The 24,351-nt window shown below is 31.0% G+C and overlaps 1 protein-coding gene and 1 long non-coding RNA gene across 3 annotated transcripts in view; one reads left to right on the forward strand and one right to left on the reverse strand.

Annotated features, from left to right (window-relative positions):
* Positions 1–2,272: 2,272 nt before the first annotated feature.
* On the reverse strand, positions 2,273–5,081 carry LOC126891643 (uncharacterized). Of its 2 annotated transcripts, XR_007700505.1 has the most exons (4): positions 4,650–5,081; positions 4,299–4,549; positions 3,200–3,528; positions 2,273–2,859 (listed from the first exon to the last, which is right to left on the reverse strand). It is a non-coding gene; the product is annotated as an uncharacterized LOC126891643 (long non-coding RNA). The 2 variants fall into 2 exon arrangements; XR_007700504.1 differs by having other exon boundaries at positions 2,273–3,528.
* Positions 5,082–6,235: 1,154 nt separating this feature from the next.
* LOC126891631 (protein Mo25) overlaps positions 6,236–24,351 on the forward strand; it is a 39,468-nt gene continuing 21,352 nt past the window's right edge. The window contains exons 1-3 of the mRNA XM_050660853.1: positions 6,236–6,852; positions 19,477–19,783; positions 20,508–20,676. Of these exons, the coding sequence (XP_050516810.1) occupies positions 6,771–6,852; positions 19,477–19,783; positions 20,508–20,676 (558 nt within the window). The 5' untranslated portion in view covers positions 6,236–6,770. The remainder of the gene's footprint in view (positions 6,853–19,476; positions 19,784–20,507; positions 20,677–24,351) is intronic.

Below are 24,351 nucleotides of genomic sequence, written 5' to 3' on the forward strand. Positions count from 1 at the left end.
AGTGTGTATTATACATCCTATGAAATTATGATAAATAAACGTTTCTGGCTACTACCACTGGCGTACGACAGGGGACAGCAACTGGTTGATCCTTCTCAAATTCTACGCCACTGGCGAAATTGCCATTTTAGCGCAATTTTTCGATTCTCCAATACTCTTTATGTAAATAACCTAGATAGTCTTTACTCGTAACGATAAATCATTAGTTTTCGGGATATTTGAAATTAAACATGTAACGGCACAGATATTTTGATTAATATTTTGCCGCTTAATTTTAAATTTCAAATATCTCGAAAACTTATGATTTTATCATTAAGACTGAAGAGTATATTATTTATTCTTAACGATAAATTCATTAGTTTTCGAAATATTTGAAATTATAAATTAAGCGGCACAATACATTAATTAAAATAACTCTGTGCTGTTACATGTTTAACTTCAAATATCTCGAAAACTATCGTTACGAGTGAAGGGTTCGTTATTTACATAGAGAGTATCCGCTCCGAGCTTCGCTGGTATCGCCACCTACCTACAGGATTACTAGTATAACTTTTACCGGAAATTTTCTGGAAAGAAAAAAGTGTTGCCTATACTCTGTGAGTTTCGCTGGTATGGCTGCTATCGCCATCTAACGGTTGACTAGTGTTCCTATTTCGGCCAGAATTTTAAAGAGGACAGTAGAAAAGCAAGTAATAGTTGTTTCAAACTTATTATTTAATTCTTATTGTGTAATATTTACAACGTAAAGAAGTAATTGGATTGTAATCGATAATTAATAGCAGTAAGTACAGAATTTATTATTCATAGATTTTGCTTATCCTTTTGACGTTTATGTTGACAAATAATATTAGAAAAAATTTATTCTACAAAAAAGTATAATAATTTAATATAATTATAGTACAGTCGAACCCGCTTATTAGAATAACGGTTAAAGGAATATCCCGGTTTAGAGAATAAAAATCTGATGTCCCAAAACGTTTTTACTATGCACATATGATCGGTTATTAGAATATTCCTGTTATAGGAATACTTTTGCTTGGCACGAAGGCTATTCCAATAAGCGGGTTCGACTGTATAATACTTCTTAAATATTAACTTATGAATGACAGTTAACGGCATCCTACGTTTGCTGTGATTGGTCATTATCTTCACGCATTCAAATTTTGTTTCAGGATTGGATTGTAAAATTAAAACCGTCAAAATTCGAGAGTGTGCTAACTGATCATTTAGCTCCTTTTTTACCGTTTTAAAATTAAAATTGTGTTTACTTACTTTTTTCTAATTGCATCAATCCATTTTTGTCGTTGAATCACCTTATGCTTAGCGACAGGAAAGTTGTAGAATACATAGTTACTATTGTAACCAGTATTTCGACACTCTTTAATATAACAACTTTGTGAGACATTTAACAGCTATAATATGCAACTCTTAATGCAGAACGTCAAAAAGCAAATTTCCAGTAAAGGTTTACAAACTTGTCACTACTGGCGCTCGCGAGTTTTTCATTATCCCCTCTACCTACGAGCTCACAGCGTATAGGGCTTTTCATCGATTGTCATTTGTTTCGAGCTTCTGTCATATGTTGTACATATAATCTGTGTTTAATAATAGTAATATACCATATCCCAGGCAACCAAATAACGTTTAAAAAACGTTGAAAAAACGTCATTATTATCACCAAACGACGTCATTTTATCACGTTTTTTCGACGTCGAAGATCACGTGAATATGTCCCACCATAAATCACGTCATTTTTATCACGTTTTAAATACGTGATATGAAAAACGTAGTTTTTACGTCGATTTTGCGTCGTTTTTTAGATTTAATTTTCATTTTATGGTTTTAGAAATACACAATAATTGAATGGGTCCACCACATGGTTTGTTTTTGAGAAGTCAAAGAAAAAGTTTTATATTGTGATAATGGTGAGTTTATACATTTTAAAGGTGAGTAATACAGTTTGTATTTTGTATTTAAAAACTGTATTACTAACCCTTAAAATGTATAAACTCACCATCATCACAATATTAAAACTCTTTCTTTGACTTCTCAAAAACAAACCATGTGGCGCTTACAACGTTATTCGGCAGGCCCATTCAATTATTCGTATGGGCATTGTTAGTATTGCAATTTTTCCATTTAAGTAAAACCAAATGGAAGGTTTGTTAAAATGCATAGAATTATAATATCCTCAATGCAACATATATAACATACATAGAATTTTCACTTTTTATGTTATAAGTATTTACTGTGTCAAAAGTGAAACAACATATAAACTAATAAATCATTTATTAACAAATTAAACATTTAAGTCACAATGTAATAACAAACTTAAGTTTAAACCATTTAAGTTATATAATATATATAATTATTATAATTATACCACACACTTTAAAGGTACGATTCCGACAACGACTGCAGATGGCAGTTACAGTTGTCACCATGACAGACGTCATTATTTTGCACTAATAATTTGCATAATTATTAGCAACTGACGTTCTGCCAGACAGCAGTTGCAGTCAGATGTCGGAATAAGTCTCATACAGATAAATAGTGCAAAGTAGTAACGTCCATAACGCCGAGAACTGCAACTGATGTTTGCAGTTGCTGTCTGCAGTCGTTATCGGAATCATACCTTTAGTCAAAAATGAATACATACAAATAAGACCCAATATATTGAATTTCAATGAAAACTATCTGCTTTATATTTATAAATTTTAAGATGACTATTGAATGATAAAAAATAGGACAAAACTATAATAGTATGTGTTCTAGCATATATTTCCATACTCTAATAATCCTCAAAATGATTTCAAATAATTATTACAAATTTTTGCATACAAAAAGATCCACAGACACCTGAAAAATATATTTTTTGATTAAGGGACTGTAATGACCAAATTAACATGATAAAAACAATTTATATGTGATATCTGATAATACACACTTAAAAGACTAATAGGGCTTTTTATAGACTGTCATTTGTTTCGAGCATCTGTCATGTGTCACATAATATTAATATATCTATGCCATATGTCTTTGGTGTGTATCATTGATATATACCAATAACGTATGACGTAGATATAATATTAATATTATGTGACACATGACAGAAGCTCGAAACAAATGACTGTGAATGAAAAGCCCTATACATAAATACTCATGATGAAGAAGTACATTATAATTAAAAATGACTAACCATTTTCATATCACTGCAACATGAAGCCAAAGCCGTCTTATAATTTCAGTTCGTTTAGAGAGCGCAACAAGCACTCTGACCGAACAGCTTGAAAACTCATTAGTTTTTCACCAGAGAATGTACATAGCTGTAACATCTGTACATGCATTGGGTTCTTCTTCTTCTGTCTTGCTGTGGGCATACTCAGCTGCAAATAAGATTGCTGCAATATGGCTGCAAATTTCACTATTACTGGCCATACACATACAATGTGCATTTGCTATGCCATTGGAACTGGCTATTCACCGAAGCATCTAGCGGTTTAGCATTAGCTTTTTGGGAATTTTCACCTAAAAAAAATATTTTATCTTTGTGGGAATGCTTCAAGTACAAAAATTTATTTTCATTCGAGCATTTGCGTTCTTTACAATGATTGAGAATATTTTAAAATCAGACATTCATATAATATAATTTTAGAACAAACGATCATGACTGTTTATTATTCTCTTTTCTATCATAGCAATTACATGTCGTCGACCTAATCTGTAAACTGTGTAACTCCATTTATCCAAATTTTACAGAGGCACAAAAAATTATTTCTCTAAATATGACTAATGCGAATACTATGTATCTCCCATTTTAAAAGATAGAATGCTAAAATGGAATATTTTATAGAGAGGTACTAACATTTGTACCTATATTGTTTAATGAGTGTATTAATATTATTTACCACCAACTCTTTCTTGAAAATATCACTTTCTAAACAGTGAGGTCAATCGTGTGGTATGACAAACTGGGGAGATACATATTTTTCGTACTAAATTTGCTGCAAGGGAGATACAGTGTATACGAAGATGTCACTATTTACTCTTCTGGTAAAAATATGCATGTGCATCCTTTTTTAAACGAGTAGGGATTTTTTCAAATAAATGGCAGTAATAACTCATTTTCAGTGAAATATGGAGTTACACAGTTTACAAATTAGGACAATATGTCTGGTTTCATACAGATATATAAACGTAAATAAATCTAATATTTAAAACCCATTTATCCGAAAGACACTAATACTGTTATCCATATAAATATTTCTTAATGGTGAATAAATAAAATAAAGACTTACCTTTCCAACAATAATATAGAAATCATCAAAACATCAATGTTTCAAAACAAATCCAGTTGTGAAGGCTTTTATGTGCCTGAAGGCTTTTGTATGCTTTCATCTGCTGCTTAAAGCAGTAACTGTGAGACTCTACCAGTCTATCTATAATAGCATTATAACAGTAATTGATGGAATGCACTGTAAAATCCAATTCTGATGACTGAATTGTATATGGATCTAAATCTCCAATTATTTTCAGCTTCAATGAATATCTAAAACAAGAAAAGAAATAATGTTATTGCTTGCAAAATTCATCATTATTGATAAATATCAGGGAAAAATCAATAGTAAATAAAAAATTGTTTTGCCTACCTTTCTAAAACATCTGCGGAGTTTCCATTAATAATTTCCTTAAATAATCACTTTGCATTGTGGTAAATTTATAAAATTTACAAATGACAAACAGAAGTTTTAAAAAATACACACAAAACAGCCAACAAAATCCAAATGAATCCAAAAAAGGCAAAATACTAGGACAAACAAACAATGAAATGAAACGACAAACGACGATACAAACATAACCCTAGTTTTGTAACTTTTAAGCTCCAAGCTCCTCCCAATTTCGTGACGTCAGACTTAGGCTGGCTGAAATGAAAACGTCTTTTAAACGTATTTTAACGTCATTAATCTTACGTATTTAAAATCACCTACAAAAGACGTCGATATGACGTAATGTTCAACTACGTGTATATATTCCACCAAATACTGACGTTTCCTCGACGTTGTTGACGTCACTTGGTTGCCTGGGATACCTACACGGATTATACGATATATGATAGAAGCCCGAAACAAAAAATTACTGTGAATGAAAAGCCCTATTGGAGAATCGAAAAATTGCGGTAAAATGGCAATTCCGCCAGTGGCGTAGAATTTGGGAAGGGTCAACCATTCGCTGTCCCCTGTCGTACGCCACTGGTAGTAGCCAGAAACGTTTATTTATACGATAGTTAGATACGTCGAATAGTTTTATTTTATTTAAGCGATTTTGGTTCAATCTTAATATTTTGATGTCTTCTATCACCCATTAGCTAATGTCCAATTAATTATGGGACACCCTGTATATTATAATGATTTTGTATAAACTGTGTCAAAGGCTTTGTAAAAATCTTTATTTATGTTTATGTTCGTGAAATACATTCTTTATTGATGTCTCTAATTTTCTTTTTTTCCATTTTTTTAATTATTATTCGTGTAAACAACTTATATGGCTGAGGAGGCTTATGGGTATGTAATTCTCTAAATTTGCTTTGTCTCCTGTTTTATGTAAATTTAATAAAATCATAGTATGTAGTGTTTTCCAGTCTATTGGAATGTTGACGTTGATAAGGCAGATATTTAAAAGGAAAATTACTTATTGCAGTTAAACTTTTTGAAGTAATATATTTTCCTCCAATTTTTAGTGCTTCTGAAGTGTAAATCTTCATACATTTTTATTATTATGGCAAAACATAAATCACTTGTAATATCAGTAAGTGAATTTTCCAAAAAAAAATCGTTCTATTCATATTTATTTTGATAAATTCATGGATATTATTAGAATTTGAAGTGTTTAGATTCAAATCTAGTAACATCTGCTCTCAAATCACTAACTACGTTAACTGTATTAAAATAAATTATGTAACTAAATACTTCACGAGCCTCTTGAAGCTTAAATAATCATTTAAAAGAGCTCAACATAATTTAAAATTAAATATTGAATATGAAAGTTAATTTTTAAAAGTATAAGTAAAACTATAAGTTTTAAATTAATATTTCCCATTTACTGTATTAAATTATGCAACCAAATATTCAGCTAATTTTTCTATGATTGGTGATTCTCAGTGTGACATTTCACATTTTCTTCTTTTCAACAGTGTCAACTGTCATACTCATACGACATATCAAAATGACGATTTTTTGAAAATGGCGATTGATGGCGAGGGAAAATTTATGATGCTTAATTCTGATATAACTAAAAATTAAATTAAACGTAATATAATACCACTTTACTGAACTGCGTAAATTTTAACGAGGTTTTAAAAAACAATAATAATAGTGAACGAAACAACATATTGACTGGTGTGGCTGTATAAGATACAAGACCTTCTAAAGACGTCAGGTGTTCAAGTCAGAAGATTTTGAAGTCCCAAGAAGGATCACTCAAAGTGAAAACGAAAAACATTAAAAATAAAATTTTGTGAAGTTTTCGCCCGTAAATTCTCCAATTTTAGTGTAAAACAATTATATTTTCGTCAGATGTGTCTTTCACTAGTTTCTTTAGTTAAACAACGCGTTTTTGTGATGAACGAGGTATCATAATCGCAATAATCGTTTCAAAATTTTATAGATGAGATTATCAATCTAAGTATTCTGTTTCGTCGGTAGTTTCGTAAATATTTGATTGATTTTGCTGAAGAGATCGGCGTTTTTTGTCAGGTTATTAAGTTTGAAACGATGCCCCTATTTGGTAAATCTACAAAAGGCCCAGCAGATGTTGTGAAGGCTCTCAAGGAAGCAGTCAATTCACTGGAAAAAGGTTAGTGCAATGAAATTATTTTAATAGTCCTAACTTTAAAAAACTTCTTAGGAACATATGTTATGATTGTCCATGTAAATTTTTATAAAGAATCATATTTTGTTTAGAAAATTACTAATTTTTAAGTCTAGAATGTTGTTTGTGTATATGTTACGAGCAAAGCCCGAAATTGGACAGGCCTAGCACTGTACCACTTTCAGCATAGTATTATACCATACCTCCAAACTGTACAATGTACAAAATGGTCAAAATTACAAATGATTAGTGAAATATCAAAATGCTCATGGATTCAAATATTATTGACAAGCCGAATCAAAAATCGAACATTTATAGTTAACTATTCGATATTTTTATATTTTCTATTTATATAATATACTTAAATAGAGTTGTTCTTTTTTGAATTGACAATGTGATAAAATGCTGTATAAATAATAATAGTCCAACTATAAAAATTGATTCTCGCATCTTGAACTTTTACGCCAACATTATTGTTTGTATCAGTGGTTCCCAGCCTTTTATGTCTGGCGACCCACATTCTGATGTTTTTTCATATTCGCGACCCATCCCTCAGCCATGATGATAGAAAAAAATAAAGAACATGGTCACTGTAGGCTACTCAGCTACTGTAAGAGCCATGCCACGACTCACCTGAAATCCGCCTGCGACCCACTAGTGGGTCGCAACCCACCGGTTAGGAAACGCTGGTTTATACCATGGTAATGGTAGAACCCAATCCAAAATCCAAAATATACATTCATATTTTATTAAGAATCAATAACTATTAAAAAATGAAGCAAATGTTCTGCAATAGAGTGATAATGTTAGTGAAACATTGCAAAACTTCAAGAGATAGACACATCAGTATAATACAGGGAAGATGTTTGTGTCTTTGACTGTCTATGAGTCTACGAGATCAACTTGTCCCGCTTATTACCTTTCTTGAACACCATGGGTTTTACTATAATATATTTTTAACTACAGCACCTTTCTTTGGAAGTGTTTTCTTCTTTACACACACCTCACAATTTTCAAGGAAGCTTTTTATGAATTTCCTGGTTATGTATGTTTTTTTTATTTATTTATTTACAGGCAAGCCCAATTCAGAAAAGATTATTACAAAAAAAATATTACAAAGACAAAAGCAAAAACATAAACAGTGTCAACACAAAGACCAAATATTACAATATGTATTGGATAAAAAAGCTATTAAGTCAAAAGAAAAAAAAGAACATTACGATATAAACAAACAAAGTTTAAGCTTAAAAATTGCTGATAGAAATTATATCATTAATGGCATATTGGCATATTTTTGTTTTAAATTATTGTGCTCTAATTTATGAATGCCTCCACGACCTGTGTAAACACTACTTCTAACTAACATGTACACTGTAGCCGTACTTTGCTCTGCTTTTTATAACTTTTTAACTTATTGCACTAACTCGAATGGCTTTGTTCTCTTAAGTCCTCTTATCTGATTAGCATTGTCTAGGAGTTCGATTCCATCAACATTCAAGTAGTTGGAGAGCCTTTGTTCATGACTCTTCTTCTTTAAGTGCCGTCTACGCGAAACGCGTTAAGTCGATTTATTGCATTTCTGTTTAATGTCCATGATTCAGCTCCATAGTAAAGCACATTGTGTACATAACATAACATAACATGACAACAAACATAATTACTGTCTATCTAACTGTATCCATCTGGAGGTATCGATGAAGATCACAGTTCCTGAATACAAGGGAGCGTTAACAATAATACTCCTTAACATTTTATTCTGATATCTTTAAATAATTTGGAAGATACTTTCTTTTGTATAGCCTTATAGCTGTATTCCATCTATCCATGTAGGTTTAAGTATTTGTTTATAAAATAACAATTTATTGTAAGTAGACAGAGGATTTTTTTCCCATCAACCAGTGCATCTCTCTGAACTTAATTTCTAATTCTTCCTTTTTTTTTTCTTAATATGAGCTTCTTAAAATGTGCATTTAATGGCATACCCAAATATTTTGCTTTTTGCTGTAGGTATTAGCATAAGGTATCTGGTTTCTACTTATACTGACTGAAATATGCTGTTCTCGTTTGTTAGTAAAATTGACATGGACAGAATGTGTTTCATTCAATTTGATACACCATTGCCTGGTCAAGATGTTCAAGATATTTGTTCAATAGAATTTTTTAGCATAGTTACTGCTTGCTCGTAGCTTTTCCCACTGCTAAAATGCATGTGTAGTCTGCAAATGTCACAATTGTGTTAGTTGTAATGATGGCATATTGCTGGTATTCGCTCTGTGCATGACTGACTCGACACCTAGCATAGTCGTTTGACATCTTTGGTGACCACAATTTGACGTTAAACATATGATACACATATGACATATTTGACGTTAATATGTAATACTTATTTGCCATTTTTGATTATTTTTATGAACAGTAAGTTCTAGTGTCAAATAAACGTCAAATTAAAAAGTGGATATTTGAAAGTTCTCTGAAGAAAATATCAATTTTAAGGGTTTTTTTTCAAAATTTCAAAAGTTTTTTGTTCCCTTACCTACCTTGGATTGTTTTTGTAATGGATTCGTAATGGTCTTGGTGTATGGTGAGGTGTCGATTTCAAGAAATGTTGCTGGCTAAATGGGCGCAGTTCCCAAAGGCCATAAAAGGAAAAAAACCAAGTTTTTCTTCACTTTTTGTTGTAGTTTAATTGTCGGTGTTAACATTAATGAAGTGTACATCGAAAGCAATAATTAGACAGTGTGAATTATAAGTACCTGATTTTAACATTAGCTGAATCTATTGAACTAAGTATTAATTTTGTGTGTGCTGTAACACAAATTGGAAATAGATGATGATAGGAATATACCACCAGATCAGGAAAGGAAAGAAAGTCAGTATGAAAATATAAATATAAATAAGAAAAATCAAAACGGCAATAATACAGTAAGCGAAATATCTATTGAAAAAAATTATTATTCAATCATTATTCACCAATATTGTCATATTTCACCGCTACGGATGCTGGCATAGTTTCGTGTATCTCCACCATGGTCACGCACGGAGCGAATAGATAGGAACAAGATTAGTGAAATGAAATCATTTTAATAGACTTACATTTAAAAAACTCTTCTTTAAAAAAAGAACCATACTTATTTTAGAAAATTACTAATTTTTAAGTCTGTTTCTTTATCGTGGATTAATATCCGTTTTATTAATTCCTAAACTTTGTAACACTTTAAAACTGGAATTATAACATACAGTTGATAAACACACTGCTTAAAATAACTGCTAACAGTACCGATGTGGCTGATGTCACAGGAGTAGAGCTGTTTCAGTTGAAGCTATAAGGTCCAATGTATATATTGGCCCACTTATTATTCCACCAAATAATAAGGCCAATAATAAAATTGATAAAGGGCCAATGTCAATTTGGGCCCTTCTAATCTAAACTGATGTGAATTATTTCCTCCTGAAATTGGCCACCATTACTTGGCCACAGATTTGATTTTTTTATAACTGTATAAGTTTTTGATACATAGCACAAAATCTATGTCATGGGGTAACTGATTAGCATGAATTATAAGTCAGGCCATACCAATATTTGATTCATAATCAGTTCTGCTATGAAGCACATGGAAAAGTAAATTTTGACGTAGTGAATAGAAACGAATATGAAAATAAATTAGCTGAAATAATTCAGAAGATTGAATTATTCCATTAACATGCTTAAAAATTAAAGATCATGTTAAAGTTAACTCTTCTAGTAAGAAGAAAATCCAGATTCAAGAAATTCGTCCAGGTTTCAGTATGGCAACCACTGTCAAATTTATGCATTTAGGCATATTACATTTATAAATTTTGAATACAAATTCATTGATATCGTGGAAAAAATTAAATCCTTAATTTCATCAAATCAATTCACAGAAATACAAATATCAATATTAAAATCTAGTCAAATGAATAAGAAATAAACAAGCCATGTTATGAATACTATGTAATACATTTATATTGTAAGAGTGTGACAAAGCATAATTATGGACAAGTTTAAAAATACCAACATACATAATGCAATGTCTTAGAATGTTGATATGAAAATATCAATGGAAAAGATAAAAGTTTTGGCATTTGAAGATAATTAGAATAAAATACAGTAGAACCCAGCAAGTCCGAACTAATTGGGGGGACAGCCTGTTCGGATTCCGAAAAGTTCGGATCATCCGAAAATTAGCCTTAACTAGTAGTTCAAAGCTTTCATTGTAATTTTGAGTAGCCAAACGTTCTCGCAAGAGTGTGGACAATATTTTTGGACTCAAGTTGACTACTAGAGAACCAAAGTAAATTTGTGTTTAACATTTATAAACACTTTATAAACCTATATATTAAAGTATAATATTTATTTTTAAGAAATTTTAAAGGTCAAAGTCCTAGTAATCCTACATTGTCCAATTTTCTGGCTTTACTCTGTATAATAAACATGTTTTTAAGTTTTTGTCTTGATTTTTTAATGTTTTTTTTTTCACTTTCCGTTGGTTCGGATTTGCCGAAAGTTCGGATTAGCGGGGTTCGGATTTACGGGGTTCTACTGTAGTACTTAATTGACAACCATATTCTAAAACAAGTGAGTCAACTTACTATAAGTATACATATATGCAAAACAATTAACATAACATCAAAGAACAAGACAAGAAGAGATAGAATAATAAAAAGAGATTAAAAAAAATGTGATCCTAAATAGCTTTCTGAAAAGTGATTACAGGATGGTTAATAGTAATTTTTGTCCATTATTTAGGTATATAAAAAAAACAACTGGTGCTCTAATCATATACCATTGAAAATTTACCATTTATTAGGTACTCGATATGACTTAAAATTTTTACATATCTAAATTATCTTATTAATTTAGATTTAAATATTTAAATATCAACATAAAATTTAAATATCAACATAAAAATCATTTAAATATCAACACTTTTTTTAGAAATTCTTAATACTTTTGTCATGTTTTGTATTTGTTTACTGTTTTATTTGGCTTGAAGTATTTGTTTTTTTTTTGTTCAATCTTCTGGTGCATTACATTACTGGAGGTTTGTGATCACTACATCAAAATCTTACTTATTCTATGCTATTCTTGGTAATAACCACTTTTAAAAATCATATAGAAAGCCTCTCACGAGTCCAGGGCATACAAAACAAGTCCACTTCCAGCTCATAACGTTTAATGGACTATGGAGGCCAATAGAAGAGCAAATATAGTTTGACCAAGAGCTTTCTATGATTGGATCACTTGTTTTGCGGTGGCGTCCAAAATCCCGACAGCCAAAATCCTGACAGCAGAAACACAACAATCCTCGCATAAGGAAAAATCCCGACCATTACATTTTGAATATTTATTGTTTCCTTTTCAAATTCAATACCAAATCATATTATAGTGTATTGAAATTGAAAAATTAATTACTTACTAATAAGTACGGGTACTAATTATTATGAATTTTAAAAGAAAAAATCATTAAACACTTCATTTTATAATATAAAAGCTATACCTACTTACTGAAATGAAAGGTTGTAAGTGACATGATAATAGCTATTATATGAAAGTAAACAAATTCAGGATTTGATTATACATATATTATTAGACTCCATCATTCTCTTTGCCTTATCCCTATGTGGGGTCGGCTTCCCTAATTGCATTTCTCCACACAATTCTATCTTGGGTCATGTCAATGTCAATTCCCTTTACCAACATGTCCTGCCTTATCGTCTCCCCCTAGGTCTTCTTTGGTCTTCTTCTCCTACACCTTCCAGGAATCTGCACTTCAGCTATTCTTTGTATTGGGTGATTAACGTCTCGACATTGAACATGACCAAACCATCTTAACCTATGCTCTCTCATTTTGGCATCAATTGGTGCCACACCTAGACTTCCCCTAATATACTCATTTCTAATTTTATCCTTCTTTGTCACTCCACTCATCCATCTAAGCATTCTCATTTCCGCCACATGCATTCGTTGTTCCTCTTTCTTCTTCACTGCCCAACATTCAGTTCCGTACATCATAGCCGGTCTTATGGCTGTTTTATAGAATTTTCCCTTCAGCTTCATTGGAATTTTTCTGTCACACAACACACCACTCGCTTCTTTCCACTTCATCCATCCAGCCCTAATTCTACTGCATGCATCTCAATCTATTTCTCCATTACTCTGTAATACCGATCCTAGATACTTAAAACTATTGCTTTTCACAATCATTTCACCATCTAAAGATACCATTTTATTTGTAGTAGCTCCATGTTTAAATGAACATTCCAAATACTCTGTTTTTGTCCTACTAAGTTTTAAACCTTTTTCCTCCAGAGTTTGCCTCCACTGTTCCAGTTTTTGTTCTAAGTCTCTTTCACTATTTCCTACTAACACGACATCATCAGCATACATTAAGCACCATGGAATGTTACCCTGTAGTTTCGCTGTTATCTGGTCCAAAACTAATGATAATAAATACGGACTAAGCACAGAGCCTTGGTGCAATCCTACTTTCACATGAAATTTATCAGTCTCTCCCACACCTGTCCTAACACTAGTCGTATTATTGACAATATTATTAGACTATATATTGACAAAACAAAAATAGTTTAATTTATTTGCCCATGTAGTATGGTATAACTAGACCCAAACCCAGACATCCAAAGTGAAAGTTATCCTCCAACACCATATTGTTCTATATGGTCCACATAATGTTCAGAAAAAAAAGTCACACCATTTTGAGCGTCGGGTTTGGGGGGAGAGGGGGGAGAAATCGGCAAATTCGTAGTTTTTTAAGTTTTTCGTCAATATTTCTAAAACTATGCGGTTTAGCATGAATAACCTTATATACAAAAATGTTCTACATTAAATTTGAAATAAAAAAGGTCCTATGCATAATCCTTCTAAAATGAACGGTTCAAAAGTTACGGAGGTAATATAGTATAATTGTTCCAAAAAAAGGCCTTACCCAGAAATCCAAAGTAAAAGTTTTCCTTCAACACCAAATTGTTCTATATGGTCCACATATTGTTCAGTAAAAAGTTACACCATTTTGAGCGTCCGGTTTGGGGGGAAGATGGGGGAAAAGTCGGTAAATTAGTAGTTTTTTTAAGTTTTTCGTCAATATTTCTAAAACTATGCTTTAGCAAAAACAATGTTCTATACAAAAATGTTCTACGTGAAATTTAAAACAAAAAAGGTCATATACAAAATTGTTATAAAATCAACGGTTCCAGAGTTACGGAGGGTAAAAGTGGAGGTTTTCGATACTTTTTATATTCTTTGGGCAATTTATAGAAATTTTCTTTAACAGGATTGTGTTTTGTAAATAAAATTTGCTATTTCAGTGGCCGATGATATGTGAGTGATAAGCCCTTGAAGAAACGTCAACCTCGCCACCCAAAATCATCATCAGTTGCCCAGATAATATAAAAAGTATCGAAAACCTCCACTTTTCACCCTCCTTAACTCTGGAACCGTTGATTTTATAACAATTATGTATAGGACCTTTTTTGTTTTAAATTGTATGTAAAACATTTTTGTATAGACCATTGTTTACGCTAATGCATAGTTTTAGAAATATTGACGAAAAACGTAAAAAACCAACTAATTTATCGACTTCTCCCCCATCTCCCCCCCAAACTGGACGCTCAAAATGGTGTAACTTTTTACTGAACAATATGTGGACCATATACAACAATTTGGTGTTGGAGGAAAACTTTTACTTTAGATGTCTGGGTTAGGCCTTTTTTGGACCAATTATAATATACTACCTCCGTAACTTTGGAACCGTTCATTTTAGAAGGATTATGCATAGAACCTTTTTTATTGCAAATTTAATGTAGAACATTTTTGTATAGAAGGTTGTTTATGCTAAACCGCATAGTTTTAGAAATATTGACGAAAAACCTAAAAAACTACGAATTAACCGATTCCTCCCCCCTCTCCCCTCCAAACCCGACGCTCAAAATGCTGTGACTTTTTTCTGAACATTATGTGGACCATATAGAACAATTTGGTGTTGGAGGATAACTTTCACTTTGGATGTCTGGGTTATGCCATTATTTGGATCAATTATATCAGACTAATGTTAGAAATTTTATTTAGAAGTTTAGTTCATATTAAATGATACTTAAATACTTTTGTTTAGTAACAAAAAATAAAAAACAGATGGCCATAAACAAAAAACCAGAAATAAATGTAATTATATGTTAAAAAAGAACTTATAAAACCTGTCGGGATTCTGGCGTGTCGGGATTTTGGCCTGTCGCGATTTTGGCTGTCGCGATTTTGGCTGTCGCGATTTTGGCTGTCGCGATTTTGGCTGTCAGGATTTTGGGGTAGACCCATGTTTTGAATTCAGAATTTTGATTTTTAATACACTAAAGACATTTTAAAAGCTCTACACACCCCTATGCATTTCCCTTTCTTCGACATACTTTAAATGACTAATTTCTATGAATTCTATGAAAGTTGCATGATAAAGAAGATGATATCGTTAATTTTGATAGTAAGGACAGTGAACTTACTTGATTGTCATTGTTATAAATAGAATATAACTAATTTTAAGTAATCAGTTCTTGTTTATCTTATGTAAATTTACTAACCAGTGATCATTTATATAATTAGCAAAATTTGGACAACTAAAATAGCATTTTTTATGTTAATATAATATTTGTATAGAATAAGCATTACATTGATTTCAAGGGTATTAATGGTATTCTCTGTAAAATGCTATAAATGGCATAATTTATAAATCATTAGCATCTACTCCAATATTTTATTATGTAAATATAAATAACATTGTTGCCAAAATAAAGTAAGAAAGCAAGATAATCTTTTAAAACATTTGAATGGAGGACAACATGATATGTAGAGTCCAGTTACTTGAACGGAAGATAGGGCCTTACCTCTGAATTCGGTCGGACTGCATGGATTTAGCTTAACATTTGGATTTAATCTTTTTCATAAGTTTTATATGGGCGAAGTGTGCTTTTTGATTTTAAGGGGTTAAAATTATCCCTAAGTGGAAAAAATAGGAAATTACGTACATAAGCGTTTTATGTATTAAAATCTGATTAAATTAAGTAGAATAAACATGATAATTTGAACTTTGATACAAATTTTCCAATCTTAGAAACCACCATTTATGACGTAAATAACTTTATACATTAATATTTTACGAATTAAAATGCCTAACTTGCTAATTAAAATCAATAAAAATTGATTTATGCCCGGTTGCACCAACAGATCTTAAGCTTAAGTCGAGAATATCATAAGAATTAATATAATATAATTATAATATATTACAATAATAATACCATAATATAATAATAGATATAATTGATAATACGGTAAGAATCTAAAATTATGGTGCAATGAGTAAGTGATACTCAAGGACGCCCTATTACTCTGGGCTAATTAGCAAAATTCATGGAAAAGTTATTTACCAGCAATTTTATTGCTGGAATCGAATTATAAGATCCTATATATTAATAATATAGGTATGCAAAGTCCGCAGATAGTGTGCTACTTTTTTAATAAACAAAATGGCGCCGAAAAATCGTATTTTTTTCAATTATTGCTCTATAACTCCGAAGATTTTAACTTTACAACTAAAACACCTTAATAAAAATTCACCGCAATTAAATTCTGCACAGAGATATGTTTTTCACGATTTGCTCCGACGAAAATTTTCCTCGGAAAATGCGGGTTTTCCTAACAAAAACTCTAATTTTCAAATAAAGTTTTAGGTAAGTAATTATTAATCAATAATTAAATAGCTTAGTGACATCAAAGCTTTCTTGGTATAGATTGTAATTCCAGAAACCGGTGAAAATTAAACGAATATTTTAGCAACAATTCAATTGTTAATTAACAAATTACGATCGCAATAATAACCAAAATAATCATGATACATTTATCAAACTTATAAAGATTATAAAGATGAGATGCTTATTTAATATTTTATCGACAAAATATAAATTTTTCTTTTTTTTGCATAATCTTTAAATTTTGAAAAAAATAGTTATAATACGCTGGTCTAATTAGTAAAGTACAAAGAAAGGTTATTTACCAGCAATTTTATTGCTGGAATCGAATTATAAGATCCTATATATTATTAATATAGGTATGCAAAGTCCGCATATAGTGTGCTACTTTTTTTATAAACAAAATGGCGCCGACAAATCGTATTTTTTTTTTCAATTATTGCTCTATAACTCCGAAGATTTTAACTTTACACCAAAAACACTCAAATAAAAATTCACCCCAATTTAATTCTGCATAGAGGCATGTTTTTCCCGATTTGCTCCGACGAAAATTTTCCTCGGAAAATGTGGGTTTTCCCAACAAAATCTCGAATTTTCAAATAAATTTTTTGGGCCAGTAATTATTTATCAATAATTATATAGCTTGGTGAAATAAAAGCTTTCTTGTTATAGATTATAAATTCAGAAGCCGGTAAAAATGAAACGAACATTTTAGCAACAATTCAATTGTTAATTAACAATTTACAGTCGCAATAACAACCAAAATAATCATGAGACATTGATCAAACTTAGAAAGATTATAAAGGTGTGATGCCTATTTAATATTTTGTCGACAAAATATAAATTTTTCATTTTTTTGCATAATCTTTAAATGTTTAAAAAAAATTGTTATAAACAAATTAACATTTCTCAGAAATTGTTTATTATATTCTAATTTAAAAAAATACTTAAAATGCGTATTTCATAGGTCTTGAAAATGAATGCTTTAAAAAAATTTTCCAACCATTTGCAAAAAAGTTATGAAGCAGCAAAGTAAATATACGAAATCTCCGTTGTTTATAATTTGTTTTAATTGTTTCAAAGCTTAAAAGTGAGTCTATGGTACAACCTAATTACTCACAAAGAATGTCAAAAATTAGTGCAATGGTTATATTTTAATCAAAGATTAAAAATACTTTTTTTTGTAATTTTTAGCGCAAACGTAGGCCTGATACAGAGTCGGAGCTAAAATGTTCACTCGAAGCGACTGACACGCAGCATGCATTATTTATTAAAAGTGTACATCACGCGGCTGGTCGTCGCTCAGAGTGAAAATTTTAGCTACAGTACTGTGTTACTCTACTTTCGCGCGTGTAAATTACAAAAAAATATATTTATAATCTTTAATTAATATATAACCATTAAACTGAGATCGATATTTTTTTGTAAATAATTAGCTTGTACTTTAAACTCACTTCTACGCTTTGAAATAATTAAAAAAATATATAAACACAGTAGTAATCGTATGTTTATTTTGCTATTTCATAACTTTTTTACAAATGGTTTCAAAAAAGTTTTAAAGCATTCATTTTAAAGATATTTAAAATGCGCATTTTAGCTATTTTTTAAAATTATAATATAATAAAAACTTTCTGAGAAACGTTAATTTGTTTATAACTATTTTTTTTAAAACATTTAAAGATTATGCAAAAAAATAAAAAATTCATATTTTGTCGACAAAATATTAAATAGACATCTCATCTTTATAAGATTTCAAAGCTTGATCAGTGTATCATAATTATTTTGGTTATTATTGCGACCGTAAATTATTAATTAACAATTGAATTGTTGCTAAAATATTCGTTTAATTTTCATCAGCTTCTGTAACTATAATCTAAACCAAAAAGGCTTTTAAGTCACCGAATTATTTAATTATTGGTAGATAATTACTTATCTAAAACTTTATTTGAAAATTAAAGATTTTGTTGGGAAAACCCGCATTTTCCGAGGAAAATTTTCGTCGGAGCAGATCGGGAAAAACGCGTCTCTATGCAGAATTTAATCACGGTGAATTTTTATTTGGGTATTTTTGTTGTAAAGTTAAAATCTTCGGAGTTATAGAGCAATAATTGAAAAAAACACGATTTTCGTGCGCCATTTTGTTTATAAAAAAAGTAGCACACTATCTGAGGACTTTGCATACCTATATTATTAATATATAGGATCTTATAATTCGATTCCAGCAATAAAATTGCTGGTAAATAACTTTCCCCAAAATTGGCCTATTCTCCGGTAATCAGTTCTCTATATATATATAAGTAGAGCTTAGCTAATCTGGAGCTTAAGATCTGTTGGTGCAACGAGGCATTATAGCTTTTGAAATTATATTTCATTGGTTTAAAGTTGTTAACCCCTTGGGAGGAATCCTTTTATACAAAAAAGATACTTAAAAAGCTATTTTAAAACGATTTTCTATACTTCACTTGTTGTTTGTCTGACTCTTTGTCGCAGTGTCCGGGAAATCTTGTAATCAATTTTAAACATACCTCCCGACTAACTAGATATCTGAAATTTTGAGAATAGCTCAGAACTCGAACCCCATGCAATATTCAACAGCTTTTACATGGATGCGTTGATTTTTATTTTGAATTTTAAGCCATTTAAAACGCAAATAATGTAATGGCATTTAGATCCCGTCGTAAAGTACCTAGTTTAATCAGCAGCGGATATAATTCAATGTTCGCGGATTACAGGAGGTACAAACCTTCGAGAAAGCAGTGGAAGGCTTACCGTTAGATGTGTGGAGCCAGTGATTGGTAACGGTTTGTGTACTAACTGCGTAACAATATTTTCTGTTTGCAGGTGACAAAAAAGCGGAAAAGGCCCAGGAAGATGTATCCAAGAACCTCGTCCTGATCAAGAACATGCTGTACGGCACCTCAGATGCGGAGCCCCAGGCGGATATTATCGTAGCGCAACTAGCTCAAGAGCTCTACAATAGCAATTTGTTGTTACTTCTGATTCAAAATCTGAACCGGATCGACTTCGAGGGCAAGAAAGATGTGGCCCAGGTGTTTAATAATATACTAAGAAGACAGATCGGAACGAGATCGCCGACTGTAGAATATATTTGTACTAAACCTGAGGTTTTGTTTACCTTAATGACTGGGTAAGTCTTCTTTTATTTTTACTAAAATATGTATATACAGGATAGCGAAAAAGTATGGCAACACGGTAATTTCTCGGAAACCGCTAGAACGATTTATATAGATTTTGATGGGTAAGGGTCTTCTAATGCGGCCGATATTATAGTGGTAATTACATTGTTGCCAAATCTTCCGTTGTTCTGTAAATCTAATGAACTTTCTTATTTTAAATGGAACACCCTGTATATTTTTCGTGTTTTGAAGTCCTTAAGAAATGCTGATTATTTTTCATGTTATATTCCCTATACATAAATGCCATACTTTCGGAAGGTCTGTTGTAATTTTCCTCCAAAGTTAATCGTTTCCGAGTTATGAACAATTTAAAATTGAAAAAAATCGAAAAATGACGATTTTCAAGGTTCAAAAACACAAATAAAAAAATGATTTTTAAAATTACGATGTACCTAAATTCAAGCTCAAACCTTCTTCTATCAGCTCCCTATAAGAATTTTAGGCACGTTTTATTCTTAAAGATTGTTTTTTTTTATTATTAATGAAGCGCATATGAGAGGACGGGCGATTGGGCTGCATTAACAACTAAAAAACAATATTTTAGAATGAAATAAGACCAAATCACTTATCGGTAGCTGCTCCAATAAGGTTTGAACTTGAAGTTAGGCACTTCGTAGTTTCAAAAATAATATTTTTTACTTTACGTAATCATAATTGCAAACACTGTTTTTTTAGGTATGAGCATCAAGAAATAGCTTTAAACTGTGGTACTATGTTACGTGAGTGTGCTAGGTACGAAGCTCTGGCAAAAATAATGTTATACTCAGATGATTTTTATAACTTTTTTCGATACGTGGAGGTTTCTACTTTTGATATAGCTTCAGATGCGTTTTCTACATTTAAGGTAAGTTACTATAGTATATTCACTTGAAAAAGATGTAGCTTGTTAACACTTACATGCACGTGAAACCTGTTCTTGTAGAGGTGTTGATTGTCGTTACTTGTGAGTATCTACTTGTTACTTTTGTTATTTTTTTATATACAGTGATGAGCGCGCTAATAACCGGCAGAACAACGCACAAGATGGAAAACACTTTAAGTCGTGAGATAAAAAGAAATGAAACTAGTGGAGATGGGAGATTTAGCGATAAAAACCTATAAATTTACATTCTACTTATTGTTTCCCACCTTTAGACGCATCAGACGAATTTGGCAACTGCCACTGTGATAGTGGCAGTTTTAGTTGACATTCTCCTCTGATACGACTAAAGGTGGGAAACAATAAATAGAAGTTTATGCAAGTTTATAGGCTTTTATCGCTAAGTCTCCTACCTCCACTAGTTTCATTTCTTTTTATCTCACAACTTAATATGTTTTCCATCTTTTGCGTTATTTTGTCGGTTATTAGCGCGCTCATCACTGTATAATTAGTTACAGTATTCATGATTTTTAACAAGTATCTACCTCTTTAGCACCTAGAGAGTGTGCATGAATTGATCACGCATTCCTTGTGTTGACAATCTACCTTTCTTTCAAGTGAATATAGAATATACAGGGTGTAACAAAAATACAGGTCATAAATTAAATCACATATTCTGGGACCAAAAATAGTTCGAATGAACCTAACTTACCTTAGTATAAATATGCACATACAAGTTATAGCCCTTTGAAATTACAAAATGAAAATCGATTTTTTCGAATATATCGAAAACTATTTAGAGATTTTTTATTGAAAATGGATATGTGGCATTCTTATGACAGGAGCATCTTAAAGAAAAATTATAGTGAAATTTGTGCACCCAATAAAAATTGTATGGGGGTTTTGTTCCCTTAAACCCCCCCGAACTTTTGTGTGCGTCTCAATTAAATTATTATTGTGGTACCATTAGTTAAATTTAATTTTCTTAAAACTTTTTTGCCTCTTAGTATTTTTTCGATAAGGCAGTTTTTATCGAGTTGAAGCTTATTTTTTAATATGTTTACATAAAAATTTTATGGGGGTTTTGTTCTTTTAAGCCCCCCAAATGTTTGTGTACATTCCAATTAAAATTAATTATTTATATGGGAAATAAGCCACAATTAAAATGAAAAAATAATTTTATTAACGTTTCGACGCCCAAATCGGGTGCCGTTGTCAAAATACAAAATATTACTAAAATAAACTAAAGTGTTGTTGCTAAGCAAAGAAATTCTTCTATAATTTATTTAATCTCACTCATTTATATTGGCAATTCAGACATATATTATACATTTTAAAGTAGAAGACTTTAAAATGATATTGCCAATATTTATGAGTTGCGTTCCTGGGACGACTTACTGAAAGATAGTTCATTCGATTACATGAAATTAACCCCAACTCAAGAATATCCGTCATAAAAAATTATAGCATGTGATATGTCTTTAAAAAGACAACCAAATGCAACGACAGTAAAATTCTCGCGTTAGAGACTTCATAGTAAATCACAAGGGAAAACCAGGAAAAACCCTGTGATACTATCCCGACATCGTAAGTATTTGGTCTTACATTAATTTACTCTCAAAAAATAATACCAAATTCTGACTTGTAACATGTTTAAATTATAAATAATATTAATAATACTAGATATATAAGTAATACTAAAATATAAAATATGTACTAGCTCGATATTATTGACTTACTAATCTTGGTATTTTCTTTCTATTGACTTCCTCTTTCAGTATGGGTAACCACATCCTACTGCATTCTACCGAGGAATTTGCGACACAATTGGTTTCATTTAGCATAATTAGAGCCGCTTCTTTGATTTTTCTCTTTTTACTATCTGATTCTTTCAGGACTATACTTGAATCTCTCCACTGAACTCTATGTTCATTATCCCATGCGTGTTGACATATTTGAGATCTCTCAAATTCTCTATTTTTAATATAAGATTGATGTTCACTTATTCTAACGTCTAGTGGTCTTGATGTCTCACCTAAATAAAATTGTTCGCATTCACAAGGTATTTTATAAATGCAATTCTTTGTTCTTTCTTGATCATTGTTAGGTTTAGTTTTAGATAGAATAGATCTCAATGTGTTTGTTGTTTTGAATGTTGTTGAAATGTTGAATTTATTTCCTATTGTTTTAAGTTTCTCGGATAGTCCTTTTATATATTGTATTGATATTTTCCTCGTATTATTTCTGGTGAATGTTGTAGGATCCCGTTCTAAGTTGTTCTGTTCCATTCGATCCAATCTTGACAATTCCTTATTTATAAACGATAAAGGATAATCATTTTTTAATAAAACAGATGTTAACAATTGTTTTTCTGCTAAAAAGGAATTTTCGTTAGAACAAGTAATTTTGGCTCTATCATATAAGGATTTAATGATTCCCTTTTTAACGTTGATGTTGTGATTTGACTTGTAATTGAGATATCTGTTGGTGTGTGTTGGTTTTCTATACACTTGAGTCTCATATCCAATATCCTTCTTTGAGATCAAAACATCGAGGAAAGGTAGGCTGTTATTGTATTCCTTTTCCATTGTAAATTTTATTGTCTCTTCTTGATCGTTTATAATATTCAGGAACGTATCCAACAATTCTGATCTATGAGGCCATATTGAAAACACATCATCTACATATCTCCACCATACTGTGGGTTTTAAATTTTGTTTAGAAATAATATTAGTTTCGAAATCCTCCATAAATATATTAGCCAATAATGGAGATAAAGAAGAGCCCATTGCTAGACCAAAATTTTGTTTATAGAATTCATTGTTTAGTTGAAAATAGGTATTATGGGTACATAATGTCAATAACTCCATTATAGCTGATATATTTAGTCTTGTCCTAGTTGCCAATGTATTATCATTCTCTAATTTCGTTTTGATTATGTTTAAAGTTTTATCTAATGGTACATTTGTAAATAAACTGTTTATGTCAAAACTTATTAAAATATTATTTGGATTAAATTCAATAGTTGATAATTTGTTTAAAAAATGTTTTGTATTTTTTATAAAAGTGTCATCATTATTAGCAAATGGTTTTAGAATGTTTAATAAGAATTTTGATAGTTCACTACAAGGAGAATTGATGGTACTACAAATGGGTCTAAGTGGTATGTTCGCTTTATGAATTTTCGGCACTCCATAAAAATGTGGTGTCTTACTGTAGTGAGGTGTCATTAATTTTCTTTGATAGTATGTTAGATCATTTTTAAATTTGAATAAAGTTCTATATATTTTGTTTTCCAGTGTCTTCGTTGGATCCTTCGTTAATTTGCTATAAGGTCCATTTGTAATTAGATCTGTAATTTTGTCCTCATATTGTATTTTATTCATTATTACAGTTGCATTGCCTTTATCCGCTGGTAGGATTGTTATGGAGTCATCATTTCTTAAAGTTTTTAAAGCTTTCATTTCCTCTTTGCTGATGTTCTGTTCAATTTGATTAGACTTTTCCAATTCAAGTTTACATAGTACCCTATATTGTTCTTTTTCATGAGTTGGTAGACACTGGGATATTTTCTCCACTGAGCTGATTATGTCTAATTTTGGAATAGATGGATGAGTAACAGCATAGTTTAAACCTTTTGACAATACCAAATTTTCCGTT

The sequence above is a fragment of the Diabrotica virgifera genome, chromosome 9 (assembly GCF_917563875.1).
Source record: "Diabrotica virgifera virgifera chromosome 9, PGI_DIABVI_V3a".
NCBI lineage: Eukaryota > Metazoa > Arthropoda > Insecta > Coleoptera > Chrysomelidae > Diabrotica > Diabrotica virgifera.